The sequence below is a fragment of the Coenobita brevimanus genome, chromosome 85, assembly GCF_032717465.1.
Source record: "Coenobita brevimanus isolate Jiangsu-jjx chromosome 85, ASM3271746v2, whole genome shotgun sequence".
In the NCBI taxonomy this organism is placed as follows: Eukaryota; Metazoa; Arthropoda; class Malacostraca; order Decapoda; family Coenobitidae; genus Coenobita; species Coenobita brevimanus.
In genome coordinates, this window is record NC_137038.1 from 9,647,900 (window position 1) to 9,675,399 (window position 27,500).

The window sequence follows — 27,500 nt, forward strand, 5'->3', positions numbered from 1 at the left end:
TCTTCTCTGCTTCCCTTAGCTCCTCCTTCCTTCCTTTCCTCCTTCACCTTCCCTTTCACTCCTTCCTTCCCTCCTTCCTTCCTTTGTTTTTACCTTTCACTTTCTCGTCCAGTACCCACTGTAGCATCTCTCTCTCTCTCTCTCTCTCTCTCTCATACACACATTTTTCTTCATCTTCACCGTCTTTTCCTCACTCTTCCCTCCTTCCTTTCCTTCTCTGTTTCTATCCTTCCTTGCTCCCTCCTTCCCTTCCCTCCGCTCTCCCTCTCTTACCTCCCTCCTTCCTTCACACTCGGTATCTTTACCCTCTCTTACTCCCTCTCTACTTCTTTTCTTCTTCCCTCCTCTCTCTCTCTTCTTTCCTCCTCCCATCCCTTCCGACTACATTCTCTCCTTTCCTCTCGTTCCTGCCTTCCCTCCCTTCTTCCTACCTTTCTCTCCATCCCTCTCTCCCTCCCTCCTTCTTTCCTTTCCTCCTCCCTTCCCTCCTTCCCTCCATCCATCAGGTGTGGAGGGTACGGGTAACAGTAGTTGAAGCATCCTTTCATTTCCTTCATTTTCCTTCCTTCCTTCCTTCATTCATTCATTCATTATTTATTTATTTTATCTTCTTTTCCTTCATTTGTTCCCTTTCTTCCTCTCCTTTGTTCTCCTTTCCTCTCTCTCATCCTTTCTTCCCTCCTTCCTTTCCTTCATATTCTCCTTTTTCATAGTTTTCTTAGGCACATCCTTCTCCATTTTCTTAACAGCATCTTCTTCCTCCTCCTTCCTTCTTTCCGTTCTTCCCTTCTTCCTAGGTTTCTTAGTTAATCTCTCTCTCTCTCTCTCCTTTTCTTTTTTCCTTTCGTTATTTCTGCGCCTTCCTTCCTTCCTTCCTCTTCCTTCTTTCCTCCTTTTGCAATGTTTGTTCTTCCTTACCCCTCTTCCATCTTTTTCATGCTGATTCCCCCCTCCCTCCCTCCCTCCCTCTCTCTTTCACCCATGCATCCTCTTCTGTTTTCCCTAATATTCACCGTTTCATTCATTTCTTCATTCATTCTTTCATTTACCCTCCCTCACCCTGCTTCTTTCATTTCACCCTGCCACCCTACCTCACCTACTACAATTTTACCATCCTGCAGTCACCCTACCACCCTGCCGATCATTCATCCCACACAACCTCTTTACCTCCCCTGCCACCACATCCCCTCCCAGCACATCCCCTGCCACCACATCCCTTGCCAACAAATCCCCTGCCACCACGTCCCCTGCCAACATATCCCCTGCCATCACATCCCCTGCCACCACATCCCCTGCCACCACAACCCCTCCCAGCACATTCCTTGCCAACACATCCCCTGCCAGCACATTCCCTGCCACCACATCCCCTGCCAACATATCCCCTGCCATCACATCCCCTGCCACCACATCCCCTGCCACCACAACCCCTCCCAGCACATTCCTTGCCAACACATCCCCTGCCAGCACATTCCCTGCCACCACATCCCCTGCCAACACATCCCCTGCCAGCACATCCCCTGCCAACATATCCCCTGCCACCACGTCCCCTGCCAGCACATCCCCTGCCAACAGCTCTGGAAATGAAAGTGTGGTACAAAAAGCTGCTGACCCGCCCCCGACCTCACGCACCGCCACCACACCACCGAGGACGCGGGGGGGGAGGGGTGGCAGGGTATGGCAGGGGTGGTAGGGCAGTGGAAGGGTGGTAAGAGTGGGGGTAAGGTGTAGGGTATGGTAGGGTGGTAAGAGTGGGGGTAAGGGGTAGGGTATGGTAGGGTAGGAGTGGGGGAATATGGGAGGTTGAGGTGGCAGGGTATGGTAGGGGGTAGGGTATGGTAGGGGATGGCATAGAATGGTAAGGGTTGTGGCAGGGTAAGGCAGAGGTACAGTGGCAGGGTAGGGGTATGGATGTTGGGTGAGGTGACGGAGAATGAAGGGGAGAAACATAAATGGCTCTTGACAGGGGAGGCAGGGGTTAGTAAGGCAAGGGGTAGGGTGGAGGAAAAGTAAGGGATGGGGAGGAGGGAAGGGGAGATGAAGGGAGTAAGAAGCAGGGGGTGGAAGGGTGTGAGGGTGGCAGGGGTGGTGGAGGCAAGTCAAGGGAGGTGATGGGGTGACAGAGGGCGAGGTTGGGTGACAGGGGTTAAGTGGGGTGGAGGGCGATGTGCGGCAGGGGTGCAGAAGGCAGGGGAGAGGGTGGAAGGGGAGGAGATGGAAGGGGAAAAGAGTGAAGGGGAGGAGATGTAAAGGGAGAGAGTGGAAGGGGAGAGAGTGGAAAGGGAGGGGATGAAAGGGGAGGGAGGAAGGATGGCAGGGAGGAGGAGGAAAAGGAAGGGAGGAAGGTTGCCAGGGAGGGGGGGAGGGAAAGGGAGGAAGGAATGGGTAACTGGTAGGGCAAACGGAGGTAGAGAGAGAGAGAGAGAGAGAGAGACAGAGAGAGAGAGAGAGAGAGAGAGAGAGAGAGAGAGAGAGAGAGAGAGAGAGGAAGGAGGAATCAACAACAAAATCAAACAAACAAAAGAAATGAAAACCCCAGCAAACAAATAAACAATAAAAGGTGAACAAAAAAAACAAGAAAAAAAAAATTAATAATCAGCCGAAAACAAACAGCAAGCAACAAACAAACAAACAAACAGGCAGACAGGTAAAACAGGTTCCTTTACTCTTATTTCCGGGTGACTGCTTGTGTGTCTGGTCTTACTCTTTAATTCTTACTCTTTTTCTCTTTAAATCTTACTCTTTTTCTCTTTAATTCTTCTAATTCTTACTCTTTTGCTCTTTAATTCTTACTCTTTTTGCTCATTAATTCTTACTCTTATGCTCTTTAATTCCCATTGTTTTGCTCTTTAATTCTTACTCTTTTGCTCGTTAAATCTTACTCACTCACTCTTTAATTCTTACTCTTACTCTTTCACTCTTTAATTCTTACTAACTCTTACTATTTTAACCTTACTCTTTTTCTCTTTAATTCTTACACCCTCTTACCATTTTAAGAGTGCGCTCTCTTACTCTTTAACTCTTTAAATCTTACTAACTCTTACTATTTCAATCTCACTCTTCCTCTTTCTTCCTTTAACTCTTACTCACATTTAATCTTTCTTTCTTTCCCATTCTTACTCACGCACTCTCTAATTCTTACCCTTACTCATTCTTGCTCTATAAAATTCTTACTCTTACTCTTTGTAAATTCTCACTCTTACTCTTTAACCCCTTCACATCGACGACACACTACTCCAGTCAAATTTATACGTCTCAAGAAAGGCACCTATGCTGGAGAAGACTTGAAAGAAAGCCACACAAACCCTTTCAGTGCCATGACGTCTGTATGTTCGGTCTGTTTTTTGGCTATCCTTTTCACACACACACACACACACACACACACACACACACACACATGTCGGTTAGATTTTCAGTCATTTCTTTTCTTTCTTTTGCTATCCTTTTCACACACACATTGTTTAGATCTTCATTACAATTTAGTCTCTCTCTCTCTCTCTCTCTCTCTCTCTCTCTCTCTCTCTCTCTCTCTCATTCTGGGCCAATAGGTGTTGTCATTAGGCTTCTTCCTATGTACCTTCTGTATTTTCTTATATTTATCTTACAAACGATTTTCTGTTCTTAGCGGTAGTGATAAGAGTGGATCAAGACGGTGTACAAGACGGATCGATTGTGCTTGAGGAGATGGAGTGTGAGGATGCGAACTGAGAAGAGGTTAGACAAGATGCGGTATCCTTGTGTGGTTAGGAAGGTTGCAAACACCTCTTCCTTGCCGGTTTATTTCTGATTCTACTCCGATGCTATATCCTTGAATTATCTATTGGTTAGGAAGGTTACAAACACGTCTTCCTTGCCGGTTTATTTCTGATGCTTCTCCGTTACTATATCCATTTGTGTTATTCATGCAATCTATGTCGATATTAAAGAGATATGTGAACCCCCCAAAACAGGATATTAATGGGTAGTTTGGAAAATAAATCGCTGAGGAAGAGGTGCCAGGGAGCCTGTTCACCCAACGAAACTACCAACCTGGCTGTGCTTCTTGGCCTCTCTTTTCTTGTCAGGTATGGAAGCTCCCTAACACCGATTCCTTGGTGACTTATTTTCCTTATTACACCTTACTGTCCTGTGTTACAAAAATCCTTCCAAAATGGCCATAGTTTGCATAAATGGCGTACAAATGAATTTTACCCAGCTATATCCAAAAATAAATCGCTAAGGAACAGGTGTTAGGGAGCTTTCTTGTCGGGTAAGGAAGCTCCATAACACTTCCTCCTAAGTGATTTAACCTGTTTATTACACCTCATTACCCTTTACTGTGTTATACAAGTCACTGTCATGTCATCATACTCTCCATGAAAACACATAAAGGGATATTAACCAGCAATATCTAAAAATAAATCGCCAAGAAAGAGGTGTTAGGGCACTTTCTGGTTTGTCAAGGCGTCACCTGATTTGGGGAGGCTTGGTGGGGCCTCTCCTGCAGTGCCTTCTTCAAATTAGTCCAGCTGATCAAAGGAGTATATATAAGTCTCTCTCTCCCTCTCTCTCTTTCTCTCTCTCTCCATGGTTCCCTCCCTCCTTTTTTATTTTTATTTATTTTTATTGGTGGGACGAACTGGGGATTGTCAGTTTATGATGCTCCTTTACACACCTGCCAAGAGATTTAACAAGGCAGTGGGTTTAATCCGGGATCAAATACCTGTAATCTCCGCTAATCCTGGTGTGAATGACTGAGGATTTTCATAGCTAGAAATTCACCTTGTTTTTCACTTTCAATTATTTTTATGTATACCTGTGATGGGCTAACTATTATTACCGTTTTGGTTATATTTATTGTTATCTTCCCTTCCCCTCCTTAATCCAGTCGGTACTAGAGTCCCACTGTAAGCTGAGGAAAATAATCATCATCATCATCATCATCATCATTAGTCTATTATCATCATCATCACCATCAACATTTGTCTATCATCACCATCATCGTCATCAACATTCATCCATCATCATCATCATCATCTTTTTTCTTCATCTTCACTTGCTCATGAGTTCTTCCCACCTCAGGATGGCGCGACGTAGGATACAGAGAGGAAGGAAAGAGACAGCACGATACAGGGAAAACCATCAATATCATGCCTTGTGGAATGGGCCAGACACTCATCGTTAGTCCAGTCCAGCCCTCGGAATCCTGACTCTACCATATAGACCTAAACATCTCTATTTTTTTTATACTTTCCTGGTGAAATAGAGTCAGTCCTGCGAATATAACCTAAAGAGAGTCATAGATTGAAAAAGAGCAATAGAAAAGAGCACTACATAAATCGACAACCTCTCATTTTCTCTCTACCCACTCCTTTCCTCCTCATCAATCTCTCCTTCCCTCTTCCTTCTCCTCCTTCTCTCTTCTTCCTCCTCCTCCCCCTCTCTCTCTCTCTCTCTCTCTTGCTTTTTCTCATTATTTTCCTCTCATATCCTTCTCCCAATCCCTCTCTTCCTCCCACTCACTCCCATCTGCTCTTTCTCATGTCTCCTCCCCTCTTCCTCTCCTCCTTCTTCTTTCTCTCCAGATCCCCCCACCTCTCTCTCTCTCTCTCTCTCTCTCGCACATCTTCTGTTCTTTCCCACACTTCCACACTCCCTCTTCATCTCCCCCTCCCTTTCCCTCTCCCTTCCCCCTCCCCTTAGCCACCCTCTCTCCCCTGACCTCAATGCCATAATGGCTGAAAACGAAATCAGGTCACGAGAGATCAATCAGGTCAGGTGGCGAAACTGGGTCAGGTCAGGTGATGTCAGGTCGTATATGGTGATGTCAGGTCGTATATGGTGATGCCAGGTGGTATATGATGATGTCAGGTCGTGTATTTGATGTCAAGTGGTATAAGGTGATGTAAGGTGGTATATGATGATGTCAGGTCGTAAAAGGTGATGTCAGGTGGTATATGGTGATGTCAGGTCGTATATGGTGATGTCAGATGGTGTCAAGTCAGGTGTTTTCAGGTTATGTCAGGTCAGACGATGTCAGGGCAAGTGGTCGAGTGATGTCAAAATAATGTTCAGGTGAGGTGATGTCTGATAGGATGTCAGTCAAGTCAGGTCAGGTGATAGCAAGTCAAATGATGGCAGGTGATGTACGGTGAGGTGATGTCGGTGGTGTGAGATCAGGTTATGTCACGAAGAGTCAGGCCAAGCGATGTCAGGTCAGGTGGTCAAGTCCGGTGATGTCAGGTTCAATGATGTCAGGTCAGGTAGTCAAGTCCGGTGATGTCAGGTCATATCTGGTGATGCAAGATCAGGTACTGTTAGATATCAGGTAAGGTGATGTCAGGTCCAGTGATGCCAAGCCAGCAAGCCAGATTACGTGAGGTCAAGTGATGTCAAGTGATGTTAGGTCAAATTGTCAGGTGATGTCACGTCTGGTGATGTCGGGTCAGGTGGTGATTATACATGAGGTCGGGTGAGGTGGTTAGGTCAAGAGACGGCAGGTGATGTCATGTCATGCTAGGTCAAGTGACGTCAGTTGATGTTTGGCTAAGTGATGTCACAAAAGGTGATGCCAAGAAGTAGTATTAGTAGATAAACGATATGGGAAAGAGAGAGAGAGAGAGAGAGAGAGAGAGAGAGAGTACAAGGTAAGCAACAAAGTGGGGAAGAGAGATGGAGGAGGAGGAGGAGGAGGAGGAGGAGGAGGAGGAGGAGGAGAAGAAGAAGAAGAAGAAGAAGAAGAAGAAGAAGAAGAAGAAGAAGAACAACAACAACAACAACAACAACAAATAGGGGAGTAGGAAGAATCAGAAGTGAGGAAGAAGAAGAAAAAGACAGTGTGTGAGCGAGTGAGTGAGAAAGAGATAGTGTGTGTGCGTGAAAGTAAAAAAAAAAAAAAAAAAGTGTGTGAACGAGTAAATGAGAAAGAGAGAGAGAGTGTGAATGAGTGCGTGAGAAAGAGTTAGTTTGTGGGCAAGTAAGCGAGGAAAACAGAGTGAACGAGTAAGTGAGAAAGACTGCGTGGGCGAGTGTGTGAGAAAAAGTGTGTGAGCGAGTAAGGAAAAGAGATAGTGTGTGAGCGAGTGAGTGAGTGAGTTCTCTCCCTGAGGCTTGAAGACGAACACACCTACACCAGTTTTTGTGAGGGAGGGAGGGAGGGAGGAAGGTGGTTGGGGGAGGGAGTGAGGAAGGTGGTTGGAAGAGGACGGAGGGAGGAAGAGAGATAGAAGGGGGGAGAAGGAAAGGTGAGTAGACGGTAGGTAGGGAGGTAAGTAGGACGGTAGGTAGGTAGGTAGGTAGGTAGGTAGATAGGTAGGCAGGAGGGAAGGGAGGTAGGTAGGAAAAGGGTAGGAAGGGAGGTAGGTAGGAAAGGGTAGCAGGTAGGTAGGTAGGGAGTGTGAGACAGGAGACAGGAGGTGTGAGAGAGGAAGATGAGGCAGGGAGGAGGAAGGTAGGAGGGTAGGCAGGGTGAAGAAGGTACATTTACTCCCTGAATCTCTCCCATCTCCCTCCCTCCCTCCCTACCTCTCTTTCTACCTTCCTTCCTTACTGCCTACCTGCGACCTTACCTCATTATCTCCATTCCTCCTCCCTTCCTCCCTCCCTACCCCTCTCCTTCTCTCCCTCCCCAAAGAGCAAGGAGTTAGGGTGAGAGAAAACTGTTTACCTTATCAACCATTTCTTTTACCTAGTCACTTAATTAGTAAAAAATAAATCAATAAATCTCCTCTACTCTTTTCACTTTAACCTGGCCTAAATTTTCGTCCTTTTACAGTTTATTTCACGTACCTCAGTGACACAAAAATACAATGCTACAGCTCTACATCCTTTCCACTATACTTCTTCGTGACTAGCACCACATTCTAGTGCTAATCTGTTGCTACATTTCAGCATTCAAGATGGAGAGATGGCAATTTTAGGCCAAGTTAGAGTAAAATGGGAATGGTAGGAAATATCTTCAGTAATTACCTCTGTTGGATCGTAAACTCACTGTGGTCTGGATATTTATGTAACCCAGTCTGTATTTCTAAAGCTGATCAGTGACATCTTGGACCGCAATGTCTGTGTGGTCTGTGTATCTGTGTGTCTGGCTCTACGCTTGTGACTCTTATCTGTGACGTTAAGAAAGTAGAAAACCACGACGGAAACGAAGATATATGGCCTAGGGTGAATTCTGACACACACACACACACACACACACACACACACATGAGAGAGAGAGAGAGAGAGAGAGAGAGAGAGAGAGAGAGAGAGAGAGAGAGAGAGAGAGAGAGAGAGAGAGAGAGAGAGAGAGAGAGAGAGAGAGAGAGAGAGAGATTGAATTAACAGCTTCCTAACATCTCCTCCTTAGCAATTTATTTTTGGATTTGGGTGGTTAATATCTTTTTGAATTTTATTTATGCAAAGTATGGCGACACTGGAAGGATTTATGTAACGCAGAAGAGGACAATGGGGTGCAATAAACAAAATAAATCGCTTAGAAAAATGGTGTTAGGAGAAGAACACCAACAAGATCTCACAAACCAGCAAGGGATAGGTGTGACGTCCATTGGGTTACGCTGTTGGGTCATCTATTTACAGTTACTGAATATTGTGAGGAAGATGTAATACGTGGTTGCCTAGTCCCTTGATTTATGTGAGGTGGACGGACAGAAGGGCCTGGGAACACATGGGCGAGGGTAGAGCCAAGGTGTGAGACAATGCTCCTTTACCTGTGTTTCTTTGATAGCAGACGGTTTTTATAGCTTGTCTCTGCATTAAATAACAAAGGTTGATGGACTGAGTGGGGTGAGGTGGGGTGGTTTGGGTGGGGCACTGGGAGGCGTTGGGTGGATGGATGGGTGGGCCTTCTGGGTGGGTGGGTGGGTGTGTAGCGTCATATGTTGCTAGTAATGTTGAACCTTCTTTACTATAATAAGTTTATGAGTATACAGCCAAATGCCTAATCCCACAGTCCACCCACCTTACAAAATCCACCTCCAACCCTCTCTGTCATAACCCATAGCCCCACTCCACCCACGCCACTATACGCCCTCCTCCCTCATGTATTCCTTCCATTTTACCAATCCACATTGCTACTGGTTTTACTATCACCCTGTACTCTAAGTCTTTCTCTCTCCCTCTCGTTCTCTGTCTTCCTCTCCTTATTCTTCATCGATTTCATTTCTACTTATCCATCCATCCTTCTCTTAATCAAATCATCCATCCATCCATCCTTCTCTCAATCAAATCATCCATCCATTCATCTCTCTCTCTCTCTCTCTCATTTTACACAAGACTTTACATCCTGACACTGTGAGTACTGAACTAGCGACCGTACGGACAGCAGTCACCATCCTCACCATTCTCCTTTTTTCATCTTTCTTTTTTTTTTTTTTTTTTTTTTTTACTTGCTCTCACTCACCTGTTTGCCTCCCTCTACCCGTTACCTACCTGTCTTCTTCCTCTCTCTTTCTCTCTCTCGTCCCTTTCCCACCGTTCTTCCTTTCTCTCTCCCTCCCTCCATCTTTCATCTCAGCTCTTCTCCCTTTCTCCTTGTTCCCTCCTTTATCTTATTTCTCACCCTTTCTCCTACCCGACCCTTTCACCTTCCTTTCTTCTCTCTCTCTCTCTCTCTCTCTCTCTCTCTCTCACTAGGTTTCCACAATTATCCTTTCTCATGTTCTTTAATTTTTTCCTTTTCCTATATTTCACCTTTATCTCTTTTTATATGTTCTTTTATTACCTGTCTTTTCATCATTTGTTTTTGCTCTTGTTTTACTCTTTTGTCACTCTAATCTCTTGTTTTTCTGTCTCTTTTAATCTCATCTACTTCCACCTTCCTCTGCCTCTATCTCTATTTCTGTGTACCTCATATGTGTCTGTTTATATCTTCCCTGATCTATCTCTTTCTGTGTTTATCTACTTTTACCCATGTATCTCCCTGTCTGTCTGTCTGTCTGTCTGTCTCGGTCTCTCTCTCTCTCTCTCTCTCTCTCTCTCTCTCTCTCTGTCTCTCTCTCTCTCTCTCTCTCTCACCAGATAACATTGTACCCACTAAAGAGGATGCTTCACTCTCTTCTTCCTGCTCCACATCCGCCTCTGTGTCCATACAGTCGAAATTCCTCTCCAATACCGCTAGGAGTCTCGACCTTCAGGTTAAACAAGGGAAGATGAGAGTGAAGGTAGGTGGGAGGGGGTGGGGAGGTAAAGGTCATTTCGGCTCCACACCAACTCGGCTATTGTGAGCATTAGTCTCCGAAATCTGCTATTCCTGACTGGGTGTTCGCGCTATTTCTAACATTCCGTAATGTCTTCACTAATAATGTATCATTCTAGAGGTTGTCAGGATCTAGGTTAGAATGAATGGTTGATTTGTTCTAGTTGAAGCCGAGTTTGCACCGCGCCGAAAGCCCCTGATCCCGTTTAGCCCACAAGCTAGGTCAAGCAGTCACCTGTCTGTGAAGGGCGGGGTCAAGAGGCACCAGACCCCGCCCACATGCCCTCTCAGCCAATAGGAAAGCGAGGATGAGCACCCATGGACCAATAGGAGAGCCTGAAATACCCAGGGGGCAGGGCTGAGGGAAGACGGGGGAAAGGCATGGGTCTGGGGCTCAGTTGTGTTTGTGACAGTGTAGGGTGAGGGTCTGCGAGAGCTTATCCCACTGAACCCACCCACCTACCCAAGAGCTTATCCCACCTACCAACGACTTTATCCCGCTGAAATCATCCTCCCACGTACATGGAACAGTAAGCTACGGGGGAGAGAGAGCAGAGCAGGCACACCTCCTTCCTATCACGCCGTCCAGATGCAGGAAATTATACAAATGTGCAGGTAAGTGGACGAGGGGAAATTTTGGAAGATAGATTGAAACGGATTAGATAACAGAAACAAAGGGGAAGAAATATGGAGTACAAATTAAATTCTGATGACTGAAAATGAAGGAACGTAAGAAGAATGGCAAACAGGAAGTGGAATTTGGGAAAACAGGGTTTGAAAAAAAAGTGAATGTATATGAAGAGAGATTTTACAGAGAAAGATTGGCCGAAGAAAAGTAATGAAAAAGGATGGACAAGGAGGAAGGAAAGAACCAGGAAAATGGGAAATGAGGGAGTGAAAAAGGTTAATGGATGCAGAAAGAGGCAGGGATGGAGGGAAGAAGCATGGGCGAACAGAAAAAGTAGATGGAGGAAAGGAAAATGTGAAAAAAAAGTTAGAAAGGAAAAAAGGAAGAGCAATGAAAGTAAGAGGAATAAGGAGTCTGAAGAAGGAAGTTGACAAAAATATGAAAATTACTGGAACTAAACTCAAAAATTAATATAAAAAAAAACAACTGCAAGGATAACAGGCCAATGGTTGTCGAAGAAGAGGTAATGGAAGATGGGAGTCCATAGAAAAGAGAAACCATACGGATTTGGGGGGAATTTTCTTATATTAGGGAAAAAAAGTTTATGTTTTAGCTTATATTTCTTGAGACGTGAAGATTTTTTTTTCCTGTATTTTCCAGTATAAAGTAATATATATTTCATTGTATATTAGTCTGTCTTTACTGTAAATTATACTTCAACTTTTTATTTTTTTTTTATTTTTTTAACTCAAGCACTCTGGTACTTGTGGGTGCAGTAGTGATGGTAGTGATTAAAAGTCGCCCCTTGGCAGTAACAATGATGGTAACTGGGAAGAGAGAAGTTTGTGCTGGTAGTTGTGGTTGAGATACTAATCATGGTGGTAGTTGTGGTAGTAATTGTGGTGGCAGATACCAGATGGGGTGGTTAGATGTGCGAAAATTGTTGGTAATTTCAGTGCCAGCGGGTAGTGAGGTTATTGAGACTGGGTGATATCAATGCCAATAGACAGTGAGCAGTCTGAGATAGATTATTTCAATACCAACAGATGTGAGCTTTCTGAAAATTTAGTGAGCTTGTGATATCAGTGATCTCAATGCCAATAGATAGTGAGCTTATAAGGAATATTACTGATCTCAATGCCAATAGATAGTGAGCTTATAAGGAATATTACTGGTGATCTCAATGCCAATAGATAGTGAGCTTATAATGAATAGTACTGGCGATCTCAATGCCAATAGATAGTGAGCTTAAAAGTAAATACAACTAGTGATCTCAATGCCAATATATAATGAGCTCATAAAGAATATTACTGGTGATCTCAATGCCAATAGATAGTGAGCTTATTAGGAATGCTTGAAGGAAACATCAATGCCTACAGACAGTGAGCCAAAAGCGGATACTGAGGGTAACATCAATGCCAATAGACAGTGAACTTAAAGGGAAATACAGCCAGTGATCTCAATGCCAATAGATAGTAAGCTCAGTGAGAAGGGAGATACCAGCACCAACTAACCACTAATTGCTTAGAATGATGTCAGAGTTGATTGGTTTTGCTCCTGTCCTTTCCCTAAATTTTCCTGTCATATTCCCCTCATCGAGCTCCTCTCCCCCCTCCTTCCACTGCAGCCTCCCTCGCGTCCTCCTCTTCTCCAAAACAATATCTCAGACTTTCCTTCTATTTTCCTTTCTTTCATGTTCTGTTCTTTTCCTCAATATTCATTTTTTGCCCATTTTTCTCACGACTTTTGTTTACATCCCAATTTCTTTCCCTGTAACTCCCTTTGCATTCATTTTTCTCTCCGTCTCTCCCTTCCTATCTCCTGTTCTTCTTTCTTTCCCATATTATCTTTCCTCTCCCTCTGCCCTTTTCTTCCCTCCTCCCCCTCCCTTTCACTCTTTCATTTCCCTCTCTCCCTCCCTTCCTCTTTCCATGTCCCATTCCTCCCTCCCTCTCTTCCTTCTCTCTCTCTCTCTCTCTCTCATCTACCTTCCCTTCCTCTTTCCTGCCCCTCCCTCCATTCATTTCCTCACCCCTTACAACCTCCTCCCTCCCTTCTCTCCCTCTCTTTACCCTCCTCCCCTCCCAGTCACTCCCTCTCCATTCATTTCTCTTTATCCTCTTCCACGAATATTTCTCTGGTCTTCCCCCCTCTTCCCCTGCTCTTGCCTCCTCTCTCTCCCCCTATTTTCCTCCCTCATTCAGCTTACCCTCCTTCCCACCTCTCTCTCTCTCTCTCTCTCTCTCTCAACCCGCGGCAGCATTACCCAAGTCAACAGGAACTTAATTTACATAGAGAGCTGTGTGTGTGTGTGTGTGTGTGTGAGAGAGAGAGAGAGAGAGAGAGAGAGAGAGAGAGCAGACAGGGGCAGACCCACTTGTTTACCCAATTACTCTTGCTTTCTTGTTTACTTCTTGTTTACTGTTTGTCCTCTTGTTTACTTACTCTCCCTTTCTTGCTTTCTTTCTATTGTTTACTTAATCACTCTTGCTTTATTGTTTACTTCCTCCTGTTTATTTGTTTATGCCCACTTGTTTATTTCTCCTTAATTGTTTATTTCCTTGTTTGTTTAGCAGAACCACCTTATTTATACCTTGTCTACACCATCTTGTTTACTTATACCTTGTTTGTTTATTTCTTGTTTATTTGTCTGCGTTCGTGTCTTACGTTAAGTCAAGCTCACTTTTTACACTTGTTCCTCTGTTTACTTCCTCCTGCTTTCTTGTTTACGTCCACTTTGTTATATTTTTTGTTTACCTTCTTTGTTATGTGGGTACCTTGTTTATTTCTCTCGTTTGCTTGCTTATACAATTTCAAGCTATTTATGCCTCTAATTGTTTACATACTTTTAGGCTCCTTATTTACTTGTTTGCTTACCTTGTTTACTTTTGATGTTACTTGTTTATTTAGCTCCAGGTCTTGCTTACTTGTTTATCTCTTTGTATTTACTTATATTTTTGTGTCCGACTCTGGGCATAAGCTTCACAGCCTGCTCCCAAGGCCCAGTAGTCCTCTTACATACCATACACCTCCACATGTTACCACTTTGGCGCTAACACCCACCGTCCATATTGAATACATGCTAGGGCTGTCTCATACAGGACTGGTGTATAGGTATTAGCGGGGGTATTTTTTACATGTCGGCGGGTCTTCTGGTAGATCAATAAAGCCTGGTTTAATGAAATTCAAATCCTTAAACTGTTCCCTGCCCCTGCGTGGATTTGAACCTGGGTCCATTAGGACTGCAGGACACCTCTCTACCGACTGAGCCACCGCCTACGCCCACCTGTTTACTTGTTTACACCTACCGCCCTCTTTGTTTACTTGCTTATGTTCTGTGCATTAATCTCTTCACATCATTGATTTTCTTTGATTGCTTACTCAGGCACTGATTGTTTAGGTCTTTGTTTACTTGTTTGAACCCCTTGCCTTCGTTGTTAATGACCACTGAAATCTATCTATCTACCTACCTACCTACATATCTATTTATCTACGTATATATATCCATCAATTTATCTACCTATCTATCTATCAATCTACCTATCCATCAACGTATCTATCTACCTACCCATCTATCAGCGTATCTATTTATCTACCTATTTTTACCTATCTATCTATCTACGTATCTCTATCTATCTATCAACCTACAACCAGACGCCACAGACATACATATACTAAAATTTCATCACCACCAAACTTCTCTATCACTTACACATTAAAAAAAAAATAAAGAAAAAAGGATTCCTCAATTACCCATTAATATACCTAACTAACATTCAGTTTCATGTTCTTGTATACTGTATGGTTTTTCGCTCAATGGAAGAGAAAGTTTATAAAGGAACGCTTATTTTTTGGATGACTTTTATGAGAGAGAGAGAGAGAGAGAGAGAGAGAGAGAGAGAGAGATGCTAGGGGGTGAGGGAGTCTGCTAGGAGGTGAGGGAGTCTGCTAGGGGAGTGAGGGAGTCTGCTAGGGGAGTAAGGGAGTCTGCTAGGGGGTGAGGGAGTCTGCTAGGGGAGTAAGGGAGTCTGCTAGGGGGTGAGGGAGTCTGCTAGGGGAGTAAGGGAGTCTGCTGGGGGTGAGGGAGTCTGCTAGGGGGTGAGGGAGTCTGCTAGGGGTGAGGGAGTCTGCTAGGGGTGTCAGGGAGTCTGCTAGGGGGTGAGGGAGTCTGTTAGGAGGTGAGGGAGTCTGCTAGGGGATGAGGTAGTCTGCTAGGTGTGTCAGGGAGTCTGCTAGGGTGAAGGAGTCTGCTATGGGGTGAGGGAATCTACTAGGGAGTGAGGGGGTCTGCTGGGGGGTGAGGGAGTCTACTAGGGAGTGATGGGGTCTGCTAGGGAGTAAGCGAGTCTGCTGGGGAGTGAGGGAGTCTGCTAGGGGTGTCAGAGAGTCTGCTAGGGAGTAAGGGAGTCTGCTACGGGGTGAGGGAGTCTACTAGGGAGTGAGGGAGTCTGCAAAGCCCACTAGTCTCGGACCCAAGGGTAGCCAGGCAGGGAAGGGGGGGGAGGGGGTACCAAACACACCAGGAAGAGGAAGCAGGAATTTCCACCTCTTCAGTGCGGGCACTTTTTTTGGCTTTATTTCAGGCTAAAAAAAAATCTCTATACTCTATTCATTTTAACCAGGCGAAATACAACCATCATTCTATCCGGATGCTGTAACAGATTAACCCTCGTAAACGATGCCTGTCACGAAGAAGCTCTATGAAAAGGGCAAAAATCTCGGCCAAGTTAAAATGAATGGACTACAGGAGCGAGGCGGATAATGGACGTCGTATCAAACCCCCCCATAAAAAAAAAAAAAAAAACTCTTCCAGTGTGAATACAATCGTCGTGTAGAAAATTTAATATACGTCATCAGGTATACGCTAACCTTCCTTAACCCCTTCACCATCCGAGGCCTTCAGCTGAGTAAAATCGTCTATGGTCGGTTTGTTTTCATTCACAGAGATCCCTAACCCCCTTCAACTCACTTGATGGCCAGGTGTGGTCAGATTAGAGGGCTGATTTGAGTAGTAACCAAGGAGACTCAGTTTGTCTTCACCTGACAGAAATCCCTAACCCCCTTCAGCTCATTTGATAGCCAGGTGTGGTGAGACTGGAGGGTTGATTTGACTAATAACCAAGGAGACTCATTCTTACAGCATAACCAAGAATCATCAAATTTCATGGAACCACGTCTCTGTATTTAAGTGGTGAGAGTGACCCAGTTCCCTCAGGTGAAAGCAAACCAGCGAGAATAAAGGACAATGGGATCAAACTCAACCGTCCAATACAGTACCTTTTTTTATATTCCATCCTTGGTTCCACGAGACGATTTTCCTCAGCTTACGACAGACATCTAGCAGCCAGGGGGTTAATGAGGGCTTTACCTAACCCCTCCAGATCGAAAAGCCTCCCCAAAGCTGAATAAAATCGTCTGGAGGTAGCTAGAATATAGTGAAGAAAACGTGATGGGGTTGGATGGGTTAAGGAGAAGAAAAGGAAAAGAGAAGAATAAAGAAAACAGGGAACTAATTAAATTTATATCAAAACGTATTATTTTTATCATCATCCCCTCTCTCTCTCTCTCTCTCTCTCTCACACACACACACACACACACACTGGAATTCAAAAAGAGTGAACAACTAAACACACATACATATTAAAACATCCTCCCATCATAAAAAAAAAAAAGACAACACTGAATACACATTCCTCCCCCCCCAAAAAAAAAAAAAAAGAAAACGAAAAAACGAAAAAAATAGGCAGAGGACCTTGAAGAAACAGGTTACATAGTTTTGCAATTACGTTTACTTCTCTCTCATTTACGATGAAAATATACATGGAAATATGATGATGATGATGATGATGATGAAGAGGAGGAAGACGACGACGACAATAACAACAGTAATAATAACAGTATATAATAATAATAATAATAATAATAATAATAGCCTAATAATAATAATAATAATAATAATAATAATAATGATGATAATGATGATGATGATGATGAGGAGGAGGAGTAGGAGTTTTATATTGTCTCTACTAACTCAATCACCTGAATAAAATCGTCTGGCGTCAGCTGAAAGAAGAATACTAGAGTTACCCCCACCACGTAGCGACTCACGCCTATCAACTACACGTGGTTCAATTACACAGACACTATTTCTTTTACGTCTTAATTTTACCCTATAGACAGAAAAAAGATAAAGATATTGAGTTTTTTTTTATATTTATTTTTTTGAGTGACGTGTTCAACAAATTTATAGTTTTTTTCCACGTAACAAAAATCCCAACCCCCTCTCCGTGCAGTTAATGGCCAGGTAGAGTCAGAGTGGAGAATAATTTTGACTAGTAACCAAGGAGACTCGTTCCTACCTCATATCTAAAACTCAGCTTAGTACTTGTGGTGTGACAGTGGTCCATTACTTAAAAAAAAAAAAAAAAATGACTATACAGGTAGACAACAACAATACAGTAATGATAATAATAATAATAATAATAATAATAATTCATACTCGCCGCTCAAAATGCACCAAAAAAATCACATCATGCTTGTCCAGAATGTAAAAAAAAAAAAAAAAAAAAAAAAAAAAGCTACGATCAGAGAGAGAGAGAGAGAGAGAGAGAGAGAGAGAGGTGAATGATGGATGAAGGGAAAGAAGGAGTGAAGAAGGAAACGGATGGTTGATAAGGTGAAGGAGGGATACAAGGACGGAGCAAGGATGGAGGGAAGGACAGGAGGAGGGAGAGAAAGAGGTAAAGAGGAAGGAACAATGAAAGGAGGGGAGGGAAGGAAATAAGGAAGAGGTAGGAAGAAGGAATAGAGAGGGAAGGATGGATGGAAGAATAAGGGAAGGATCGATGGAAAGAATATGAAGGAATGGGGAAGGAGGGATGGAAGGAATGGGGGTTGACGGAGGGAAGGAGTAGGGGATAGATGGAAGGAAGGAAGGGTGAGAAAGGAAGGGAGGGAAGGAAGATAAAACAATAAATGGTGGGGAGCGAAGGAAGAAAGGGAGGGAGGGAGGGAAGAAAATGAGGGAGGGAGGGAGGGAGGGAGGGAAGGAAGAAAAGGAGGGAGGGACGGAAGGAAGGAAGAAATAGGGAGGGTTGGAAGAAATGAACAGGAAGAGGTGAAAAGAAGCAAGATGGAAGGAGAGAAGGAAAGAAGCAATAGGGAGGGAGGGACGGAAAGGAGTAGGAGTGAGGGAGGGAAGGAAAGGGGAAGGAGTGAGGGTGGGAAGGAAAAGGGAAGGAGTGAGGGAGGGAAGGAAGAAGCAGGAAAGGAAGGAATAGGGAGGGAGGGACAGAATTAAGGAAGACGGAGGGAGGGAGGGAAGGATGGGAAAAGGAGGAAAAGAAGGAAGGGAATGGATGGGAAATAGGAACAAGGAGGGAAGAAAGAATGAGGAAAGGAGGAATAAGTAGGGGGGGGGAGGGAAGGAAGGAATAGAAAGGGATGGAAGGAAGGAATGAGGAAGTATGGTAAGGAGGGAGGGAAGGAATAAGAAAGGAATAAGCAGGAAAGAAAGGGGGAGGAAGGAAGGAAGGAAGAAAGTACTAAGTAGAGAGGGAAGGAAGGACTGAATAGAGAGGGAAGGAAGGAACAGCGAAGGAGGGGGGATGGAAGGAAGGAGGGAGAGAAGAGAGCTAATGGAGAGAGAACGTCCTTGAGTGCGCATCACACACGTCATGCCATTACCGCCCTTACTGAATATGCGTAGAGACTTACATAGCTACACAGATAGACAGGCAGAGAGAGACAGGAAGATGGCACAATATACGGAAGAGACAGATAGACAGACAGACAGCAAGATATTCTACACAGACAGAGAGATAGACATCTAGCACAAGACAGATAGACAGATGAAATGGGAAACTGATTATAAACAAGTAAATAGGATAAGCAGTCAAGGGTCGTTAATGAGTAGGGACAGAAATACCAGAATCCCTTTGTTACACAGTGAATATAAAGAGAGAGAGAGAGAGAGAGAGAGAGAGAGAGAGAGAGAGAGAGAGAGAGAGAGAGAGAGAGAGAGAGAGAGACGCAAACAGACAGACAGACACATAACCCCTCCCAACAACAACAACAACAACAACACTCCACAAATTAGTATTCTTCTGCGCATTCCTCGTCATTATTTTGTTTTTCTTCACATTTCTCTGTTTCCTCCTCCTCCTCCTCCTAGCCCACGAGCCTCAGAGGTGTTGAACGAGTCTACCTCCGGGCCCAATGTAAACACAGGCAGGGCGCCCATAGACTATGTGTTTAGCGACGCGTTAGAGCCAGTGGGGGAGAAAGGACGGTGAGAGAGAAAGAGAGAGAGAGAGAGGGGGGGGTGGAGGTAGACAGAAACGAGAAAGATGGGACAAGAAAGAGAGAAGCAGAAGGGAGGATAAGGAGTGAAAGAGAGGATAGGAGGAAAGGGTGAGAAGCAGAGGAAGGGAGGAAAAGGAGAAAAAGAGAGAAAGGGAGTGAAAGAGAGGAAGGAAGGAATGGGAGAGAACGAGACGAAGGGAGAGAGAGGAAGGGAGGAAAGGGAGAGAAAGAGAGGAGGGAGGAACGGGAGGGGAAGATAGGAGGGTAGGAAAGGGAGAGGAAGGGAGAAAAGAAAGAGAAAGAGAGGGAGGAAAGGAAGGGGAAGATAGGAGGGGAGGAATGGGAGAGAAAGAGGAAGAGAGAAAAGGGAGAGAGAGGAAGGGAGGAAATGGAGGAAAAGAGAGGAGGTGAGGAAAGGGAGAGAAAGATGAAGGAGGGAGAGCCTGGAGGGTAGTATCAGCTGAGAGTTAATAATAGAGTGTGAATTGGGGGCCTAAGGGGGAGGGAGGAGGAGGAGGAGGAGGTGGAAGAGGAGGAGGAAAGGGGAAGAGGAGGGAAGGCAAAAGAAAGGTAAGGGAAGAGGTAAAAGAATTTAGAGGTAAAGGAAGAGGAGAGAGGCTGGAAAATGAAGAGCGAAGTGATGGAGCGGGGAGGAAGAGAAGATAGAGTGGAAGAGAAAGAGGAGAAAGAGAAGCAGGAGGGGAAAGGAAGAGGAGAAGAAAGAGATACAGGAGGAGAAAGAAAGAGGAAAAGGAGAAGGGAAGGAAATGGAAAGGAGGGTGGCAAAGGACAAGAGGAGACGTAGAAGGATTGAGGACAGAAAAGAAACTGGAGGATAAAGGAGAGTACGAGAGGAGACAGGAAGGGAATGGGAAGAGAAGGGAAAGGGAGAGAAGAGTAAGAAGGGAGGGGGGGAGAGGAAATGGAGGAAACTGAAAGAAAAATAAGGGTAGGAGAGGAGAGGGTAAGAGAAAAGGGAGGGAGAAGGAGAGGAAAGAAGGGGAGGAGAGGAAAGAAGGGGAGGAGAGGAGAGGGGGGAAAGGGCCTGGAAGGAAGAGAAAGAAAAAATTATGGAAGAGATGGAGGAAGAGAAGGATAGATGAAGGAAAGGAAGCAGAGAAACATGAGAGAGAGAGAGAGAGAGAGAGAGAGAGAGAGAGAGAGAGAGCCAGAGGGGTGGTTGGAGGTAAGGAAGCTGTTAGCCCTGCACTCTTAACGACCCAACCACCCAATTCAGTCAGAAATATTACCTCAAGTCATCAGCTGCCTTCCTTCATAAATAACAGAAGAAAATAACTTAGCTTTTTAAAGTAGGAAATGTGTCAGAACAATGAATCAACAATCATCATCATCATCACCATCATTATCCTCCTCCTCCTCATCAGCTCACCATCATCATCATTATCCTCCTCATCCTCATCAGCTCATCACCATCCTCATCACCATCATCATCACTATCCTCCTCGTCCTCATCCTCATCACCATCATCATCATCACTATCCTCCTCCTCATCATCATCGCCATCCTCATCACCATCATCATCATTATCCTCCTCCTCCTCCTCATCATCATCATCACAAAGATCCATGCTGTTGATTGAGCTATAATTGGGTCAAATTTAATTACATTACCCCTCCACACATAATCTTATGCTTCCATTCACTGTTGTCTTCCTCAACTTCCACATCTCGCTTTTTTCACAGAGAGCAAGACAGACGGATAGATAGACAGACAGACAGAGACAGGTAATCAGGCAGAAAGATGTACATAAGCAAAACAGAGAGAGATAGATGGACAATCTGAGATGGAAATAGGCAAACTACAGACAGACAGACAGATCGATAAAGAGAGACAGACAGAGCTTGATTGACTAGGAATACAAAGAACATCACTAAAACACTAAAGCAAATTACAGACAAAAAATTAATGTACATTTTGATTTACGATTTACACATTAATTTACAAAACTTATTCCAATGCAGTACTTAATCCCCCATTCACTACCATAAATACTCTCCCTAAACTGAATATATAAAAATCGTCTGTATAGCCAAATTAAAATCGTCTGTGGGTGGAAGGAGGGCTTGATCTTCAGAATGTATGAACAGTTGCACAGGTTAAAGTGAACAGTGTACACCTGTCATTAACTTTGGCTAATATGCATAACGAAGGGCAGGGCGGAAGTGGTGAAGGGGAAGGGAAGGTAGGATGGAGGAGAAAGAGGAAGCGGAGGGTAGGGGGAAGGGGTGATGTGGAAAGGAGTGGGGGTGAGAGGTGGGGTAAGGGGTTAAGTGGGAGAGGGGAGGGGAGGAAGATGAGGGGGAGGGGGTAAGTGGGAGAGGGATGGGTGAGGGGAGGGGTCAGGGGGTAGAGGAGGGGGTAAGAGGGTAGGGAGGGGAAACTTAGATCAAATATACCTCAATGCAACAGAAGTACACAGCATTAGTGCAAATTACCAGAGTTACTGAATCCAACTGTACTGGGAAGCACTGGTTTTATTTATATATATACCGCTATGTATCTATGTCGGGCTGGGTGTCATCATCATCATCATCATCATTATCATCATCACCACCATCATCATCAGCCTGAGTTGGACCACTGCAATATTAAAGCCTTTCCCCTCGTCTCCCACTGAGACCTGTTGCCCTTTGCCTGTTCCATCCAGTCCCAGCACATCTCCGAATCACATCCCACCATCTCGTTCACAGCCTCCTCTCACTCCATCTCTGGGTCACCATTCCGAAATCCTGGTTGTACAGACAGATAGAATGACAGACAGACAGAGACAGATAGACAGAAAGACAAATAGACAGACAGATAGACAGACAGAAAAAGCTACCTAGAAAGAAAAACAGACATACATAGATACAAACTTCATTAAACCAATAAATACGAGATATATTTCCAAATCTGAAAAAAAAAATTCGAAACGTATCCAGAACAAAACTTAAAAAAAAAAAAAAAATCAAAATGAATGGTTTAATGCCACTTCTGCTAACAACCATTAAGAAGGAGTGTAATGGCGTGGTTAGGGGGTAATTATTAGGTCAATTATACCTACTCTTCTTCCCCCAGGTTGAATAATTAGGATGGGTGGGTTAGTGATGAGGGATATGGTGTGCTGGAGGAGTGTAAATCTCTCTCTCTCTCTCTCTCTCTCTCTCTCTCTCTCTCTCCCTCTCGATAAAATTACAGATGGCTTCATACAAATATTTATATAGACTGACATTCAGAAAGATAGATAGACGGATATAGATAGACAGATAGAGAAAAAAGATAAAGATATGTTAACGATATGTAAGAGGAGAGAGAGAGAGAGAGAGAGAGAGAGAGAGAGAAGGAAAAGAAAGACAATATTGCTTGCTTTCCCACTCCATGCAAGGTAGGGTGGAGAGGGGAAGGGGAGGGAGGGAGAGTGGGAGGGAGGGAGGAGTGACGTCACAGAGGGGGAGGGAGGGAGGGAGGAAATAGGTCACTTGTTGGTGCATCTTCCTCTCTCTCTCTTGCTCTTTGTTTCTCCGCTCTCTCTCTCTCTCTCTCCCTCTCTCTCCTTCATCTTTTCTCCCTTACTTTCCTTTGAGTCTTCTTTTCACTCTTTGCTTTCTTCCCTCTTTCCCTCCAACAAAAGACAGAGATGGAGAAGGAGGAATGAGGAGGAAAATGGAAGAAGCAGAAAAACATGAAAGGGAGGAAGAGTGGAGAGAAAAAGAAAATGGAAGGAGGAAGAAGAAAGGAGGAACAGAAAAGGGATGGAAGGGAAGGAGAGAAAGTAGTAAGGGACATGGTAAGAAAAAAAAATAGAGAAAGTAAGGAAGGAAGGAAAGGATGGAGTGAGGGATGGAGGGAAGGAGAGAGAAATAAGGAAGGGCGAGGTAATGGATGAATGGAAGGAGGGAAGGAAAGAAGATAAAGTATAATGTAAAATAGAAGAGAGGAGAGAGAGGGAAGAAAAGAAAAAGAAAAAAAAAGAAAGGGGAAGATGCAAATGTGGAACGAAATTGAGTGGAAGAGAGGACAGTGGATTCGTGTGGGGAGAGAGAGAGAGAGTACACACAGCATATGGTTCTTATTTGCTATTAGGCTCCTTTTACCTTAACCTGGCCCAGATTTTCGCCCATTTCCAGCTGAGTTCACAGAGCTAAGTGGTTGAATATGTAAGAATACGGCTCTACATCCTTCCCATGGCACTTCTTCGTGACTGGCATCGTATTCAAGTGCAGATTAATTGTTACAACTGAACACTCAAGCGGGATGTCAATTTTAGGCCAAGTTAGTGTAAAATGAGTATAGTTTCGGTGTTAATACTGATAAAACATTACATTATCTACTCATCTATCTATCCATCTATGTATCTACCTATCTATCATTTATCTATCTATCTACGTGTCTATCTCCCTATCTCTCTATCTATTTCTAACGATCTATTTATCTCTCTATCTATCCACATCCTATTCAGAGCTTGATAGGATGAAATATAACTTTTCTGTTGTCCCATCCTTCAAAATTTTCATGACCGTTTCTATGCACATGTTTTTTTTTTTTTTTTTTTTAACTTTTCACGTCAACTTTTGCTTCACTGACTGATGGATTTGGGAGCCTTCCTGCTTTGTCACCATTATTCGTGTCTCAGTGATTAGATACCACAGTCAGTCTTACATTATAAAACAGCTGAATGTATTTTTGGATCTGTTGCTGTTTGCATTCCTTTGTACTAACTTTGAACTCTCTCTCTCTTTCTCTCTCTCTCAGCTTCCATCCCCATTTCCACACTCCTTTCCATCCTCCTTCCCCTTTCTCCCAATTTCCCTCCCTACCTACATTTCCCATCCAATTTCCCTTCTTCTTTTCCTTCCTCCCTCCCCCATCCAATTTCCAGTATCTCCCTCCCTCCCTCATTCCCTCCCTCCCGCCCTCCCTCCCTCCAGTCTTCTTCCTCCCCTCCTCATCCACTCTGCCCTGCCTTGGCCTACTTAGTGCAGGAAGGAAGGAGAGAAGGAGGAAGGAAGGAAGGAGGAAGGAAGACAAGGGCGAAGGGAGGGAAACTGAGAGAGAGAGAGAGAGAGAGAGAGAGAGAGAGAGAGAGAGAGAGAGAGAAGGAGCAAGTAGATATGGAGGGGCGGAAAGAAAACAGGAAGGTAGGTAGGAAAAGAAAAAAAGACGATGAAAAAAGAAAAATTAGAAGAGAATGACAAGAATGTAAGAGAAATAAGAGAGAGATAGTGAGAGAGAAAAAGCCGGGAGGAAGGAAAGGGAGGGAGATAAAAAGATGGGAGGAAGGGAGGGAAGGGAGAGAAAGGGAGGGAAGGTAGGTAGGGAGGAAAGGGAGGGAAGGGAGAGAAAGGGAGGGAAGGTAGGTAGGGAGGAAAGGGAGTTAAGTGGTTCACCCACGAGTCCAATGTGCACTGAAGCGGAGAGAGAGAGAGAGAGAGAGAGAGAGAGAGAGAGAGAGAGAGAGAGAGAGAGAGAGAGAGAGAGAGAGAGAGAGAGAGACGTGGCGATGATGATGATGAGTAAGCATGATAGCCTAAATAGGTAGATAGACAGATAGATAGAGGCAGAGACTGACAGACAGAAGGATGCATAGATAAGCAGATAGATAACAATATACATACATACATACATACGTACATACATACATACATACATACATACGTACATACTGCTCATGAAAGACAAAAGAGAAAGATGCACATAAAGGAAAAACACTGAGCTAAAAAGACAGGTAAGCAGAAAATAGATACACATATGAATAGATAGACAAAAAGACAGAAAATTGAGGGACAGATAAGAGTAGTAAACAGACATATAGACAGACAGACAGATAGATAGATAAACAGGTAGGTAGACATAAATAGATATAACTGGATAAGTAGATAGATAAATAAGCCTACAGATAAATAGATAAAGATGGATCATTAAGAAAAGATAGTAAGAAATTAAAGATAGACCCCAGACTGTGAGAGAGATAAAGTAGAGAGAGAAAAAAGTTGCTCCAAGCCAGAAGATGTGTGTGAGAAAGAGAGAAAGTGAAAGGAAGACAAAAACTGGTGCATCTTCATCGGGAGAGAGAGAGAGAGAGAGAGAGAGAGAGAGAGAGAGAGAGAGAGAGAGAGAGAGAGAGGTGAAAGGGAGACGACTGGAGTTCATCCTCACCCACAAAAACTGGTGTGATGGAACTACGTGGGGTGTAGATGGGTTACGTGGGTGTAGGTGGGTGCTGGTGGGGTGTAGGTGGGGGTGGGTGGTGGTGTAAGTAGATGCAGGTGGGTGTAAGTGGTGGTGTAGGTGGGTTTGGTGGGTGTCGAGTGTGGTGTAGCTGGGAGTAGGTGGCTTAGGTGGGTGTAAGTGGTAGTGTAGTTGGATGTAGACGAGGATAAGTGAGGTGTAGGTGTGTGTAAGTGGGAGTAGGTGGCTGTTAGTGAATGTACGTGGGTGTAGGTGACATAGGTGAGTGTAGGTCAGTGTAGATGGGAGCAAGTACTTACAGGTGGATGTATGTGGATGTAGATGGGTGTAGGTGTGTGAAAGTGTATGACGTGGATGGATGGATGGATATATGTATACATTATATATATATATATATATATATATATAGAGAGAGAGAGAGAGAGAGAGAGAGAGAGAGAGAGAGGTGGATGGATGGTTGAATACAAATAGATTTGTCATAACATCACGGTTGAATGAACGACCTAGAAAATGACTGGACGAGAGAGAGAGAGAGAGAGAGAGAGAGAGAGAGAGAGAGAGAGAGAGAGAGAGAGAGAGAGAGAGAGAGAGAGAGAGAATAGATATAAAAGAAATAATCGACTGAAAGAAATTACCAGAAAAATGAGAGAGAGAGAGAGAGAGAGAGAGAGAGAGAGAGAGAGAGAGAGAGAGAGAGAGGTGAAGATGGGTCAGTAGCGGGGGGGAGGTAGCAAGGGCCCCCCCACCCCCTACCTGCTCTAAACACGTTCATAAGAGAGGTGAGATTGCGTCAGGGATCAGGTGAACGTCTCTCTCTCTCTCTCTCTCTCTCTCTCTCTCTCTCTCCATTTTCTTGGTAAATTTCTATGTAGTTTCTCTTTATTTCTAATCATATTATTCTCTCGCTTCATGGATTCTCCCCTCTCTCTCTCTATCTCTGTCTGTCTGTCTCACACACACACACACACACACACACACACACACAGAATAACAGGAACAAAGCATATATATAGACGAGGCAGACAGATGATAGATTAATACGACAAAAAAATAAATAAAATACAAAACAAAAAAGAAAACTGCCAGGGGAAGCCAAAAGAAAACGAAAAAAAAAAAAAATAATGTAGTGCGGTACGACATTTTTCCCGACTCCCCCATGCTGTGCTGCGCTGCCGGGGGTTGAATACGTGATAGACCCATACGGCCTCTCTCTCTCTCTCTCTCTCTTCACGCATCCCTTCCCTATCTCCTTCCATTCTCCCCCTTTCTCTCTCTCTCTCTCTCTCTCTCTCTCTCTCAGTCCCTTCTTTCCCTCCCTTTCCTTCATTTTTCTTTTCCCTATCCTTCCCTTCTTCCCTCTTTTCTTGCTTCTCTTCCCTCCTTCCTCTTTCCTCCCCTCTCTCACTCATCTCTCTCTCTTTCTTTCTCTCCTCCCCTTCCTCCTTCTCTCCCTCTCAGCATGCCTCCCTTCCTCCCTGTCACTGTCTCTCTCACCCTTGTACACACCTCCCTCTGACCCTGTCCATCTCTCTCTCTCTCTCTCTCTCTCTCTCTCTCTCTCTCTCTCTCTCTCGTTTCTTAGCCATTTCCTCTTCTCTCATTTCCCTCTCTTCTCTTTCTCCCTCTTCCCTCGTCTCCTCCTCCTCTCATCTTCACTCTCCTTTTCTTCTCTTCCTTCCTTACTCCCCTTTTCTTTTCTCTTTCTTCCCCGTTCTCTTCATTCTATTTTCTTTCCGTTTCTTCCTTTCCTCATTTTTCTTCCTTCCCTTCCCTGTCCTTCTTCCTTCTCTCTTTCTTCCCTGTCTATCTCACCTATACTTTTTCTTTTCTTTCCTCCTCTTCATTCTTCTCTCCTTCCCTCCCTCCATTCTTTCCTCCTCCCGATTTTTTCCCTCGCACACAATAACATCAACTGACCGCTCTCTTTTTTTTTATATTTTTTTTTTCTCGCTGTGTATACGAATGTGAGGAAAACGTCCTATCCTGTCGCGTCGCATTCTGGCCAATTTGCGCCATTTTGTATCCGGCATTACCCTATATTCTCCACTTTGTTCCCATATTTTAAACTTTTGTTAGAAAAAGATGTTAGATTAGCATATGTTAGCTTCCCCAAGGTTGAATTTAGCCTAGGAGCACCACAAAATAATCCTAAACGCTCTGAAATATTAGTTATCTGGAAACAAAATGGCGGACATGGCCCCTTAT

General features: G+C 44.2%; 2 protein-coding genes across 2 annotated transcripts in view; both read left to right on the forward strand.

Annotated features, from left to right (window-relative positions):
- The window catches only part of LOC145410420 (uncharacterized), a 162,513-nt gene extending 160,823 nt beyond the window's left edge, over positions 1-1,690 (forward strand). The window contains exon 10 of the mRNA XM_080280573.1: positions 1,195-1,690. Coding sequence (XP_080136699.1) covers positions 1,195-1,690 — 496 coding nt within the window. The remainder of the gene's footprint in view (positions 1-1,194) is intronic.
- Positions 1,691-6,184: 4,494 nt separating this feature from the next.
- LOC145410422 (uncharacterized) overlaps positions 6,185-27,500 on the forward strand; it is a 61,381-nt gene continuing 40,065 nt past the window's right edge. The window contains exon 1 of the mRNA XM_080280574.1: positions 6,185-6,234. Within this exon, the coding sequence (XP_080136700.1) occupies positions 6,185-6,234 (50 nt within the window). The remainder of the gene's footprint in view (positions 6,235-27,500) is intronic.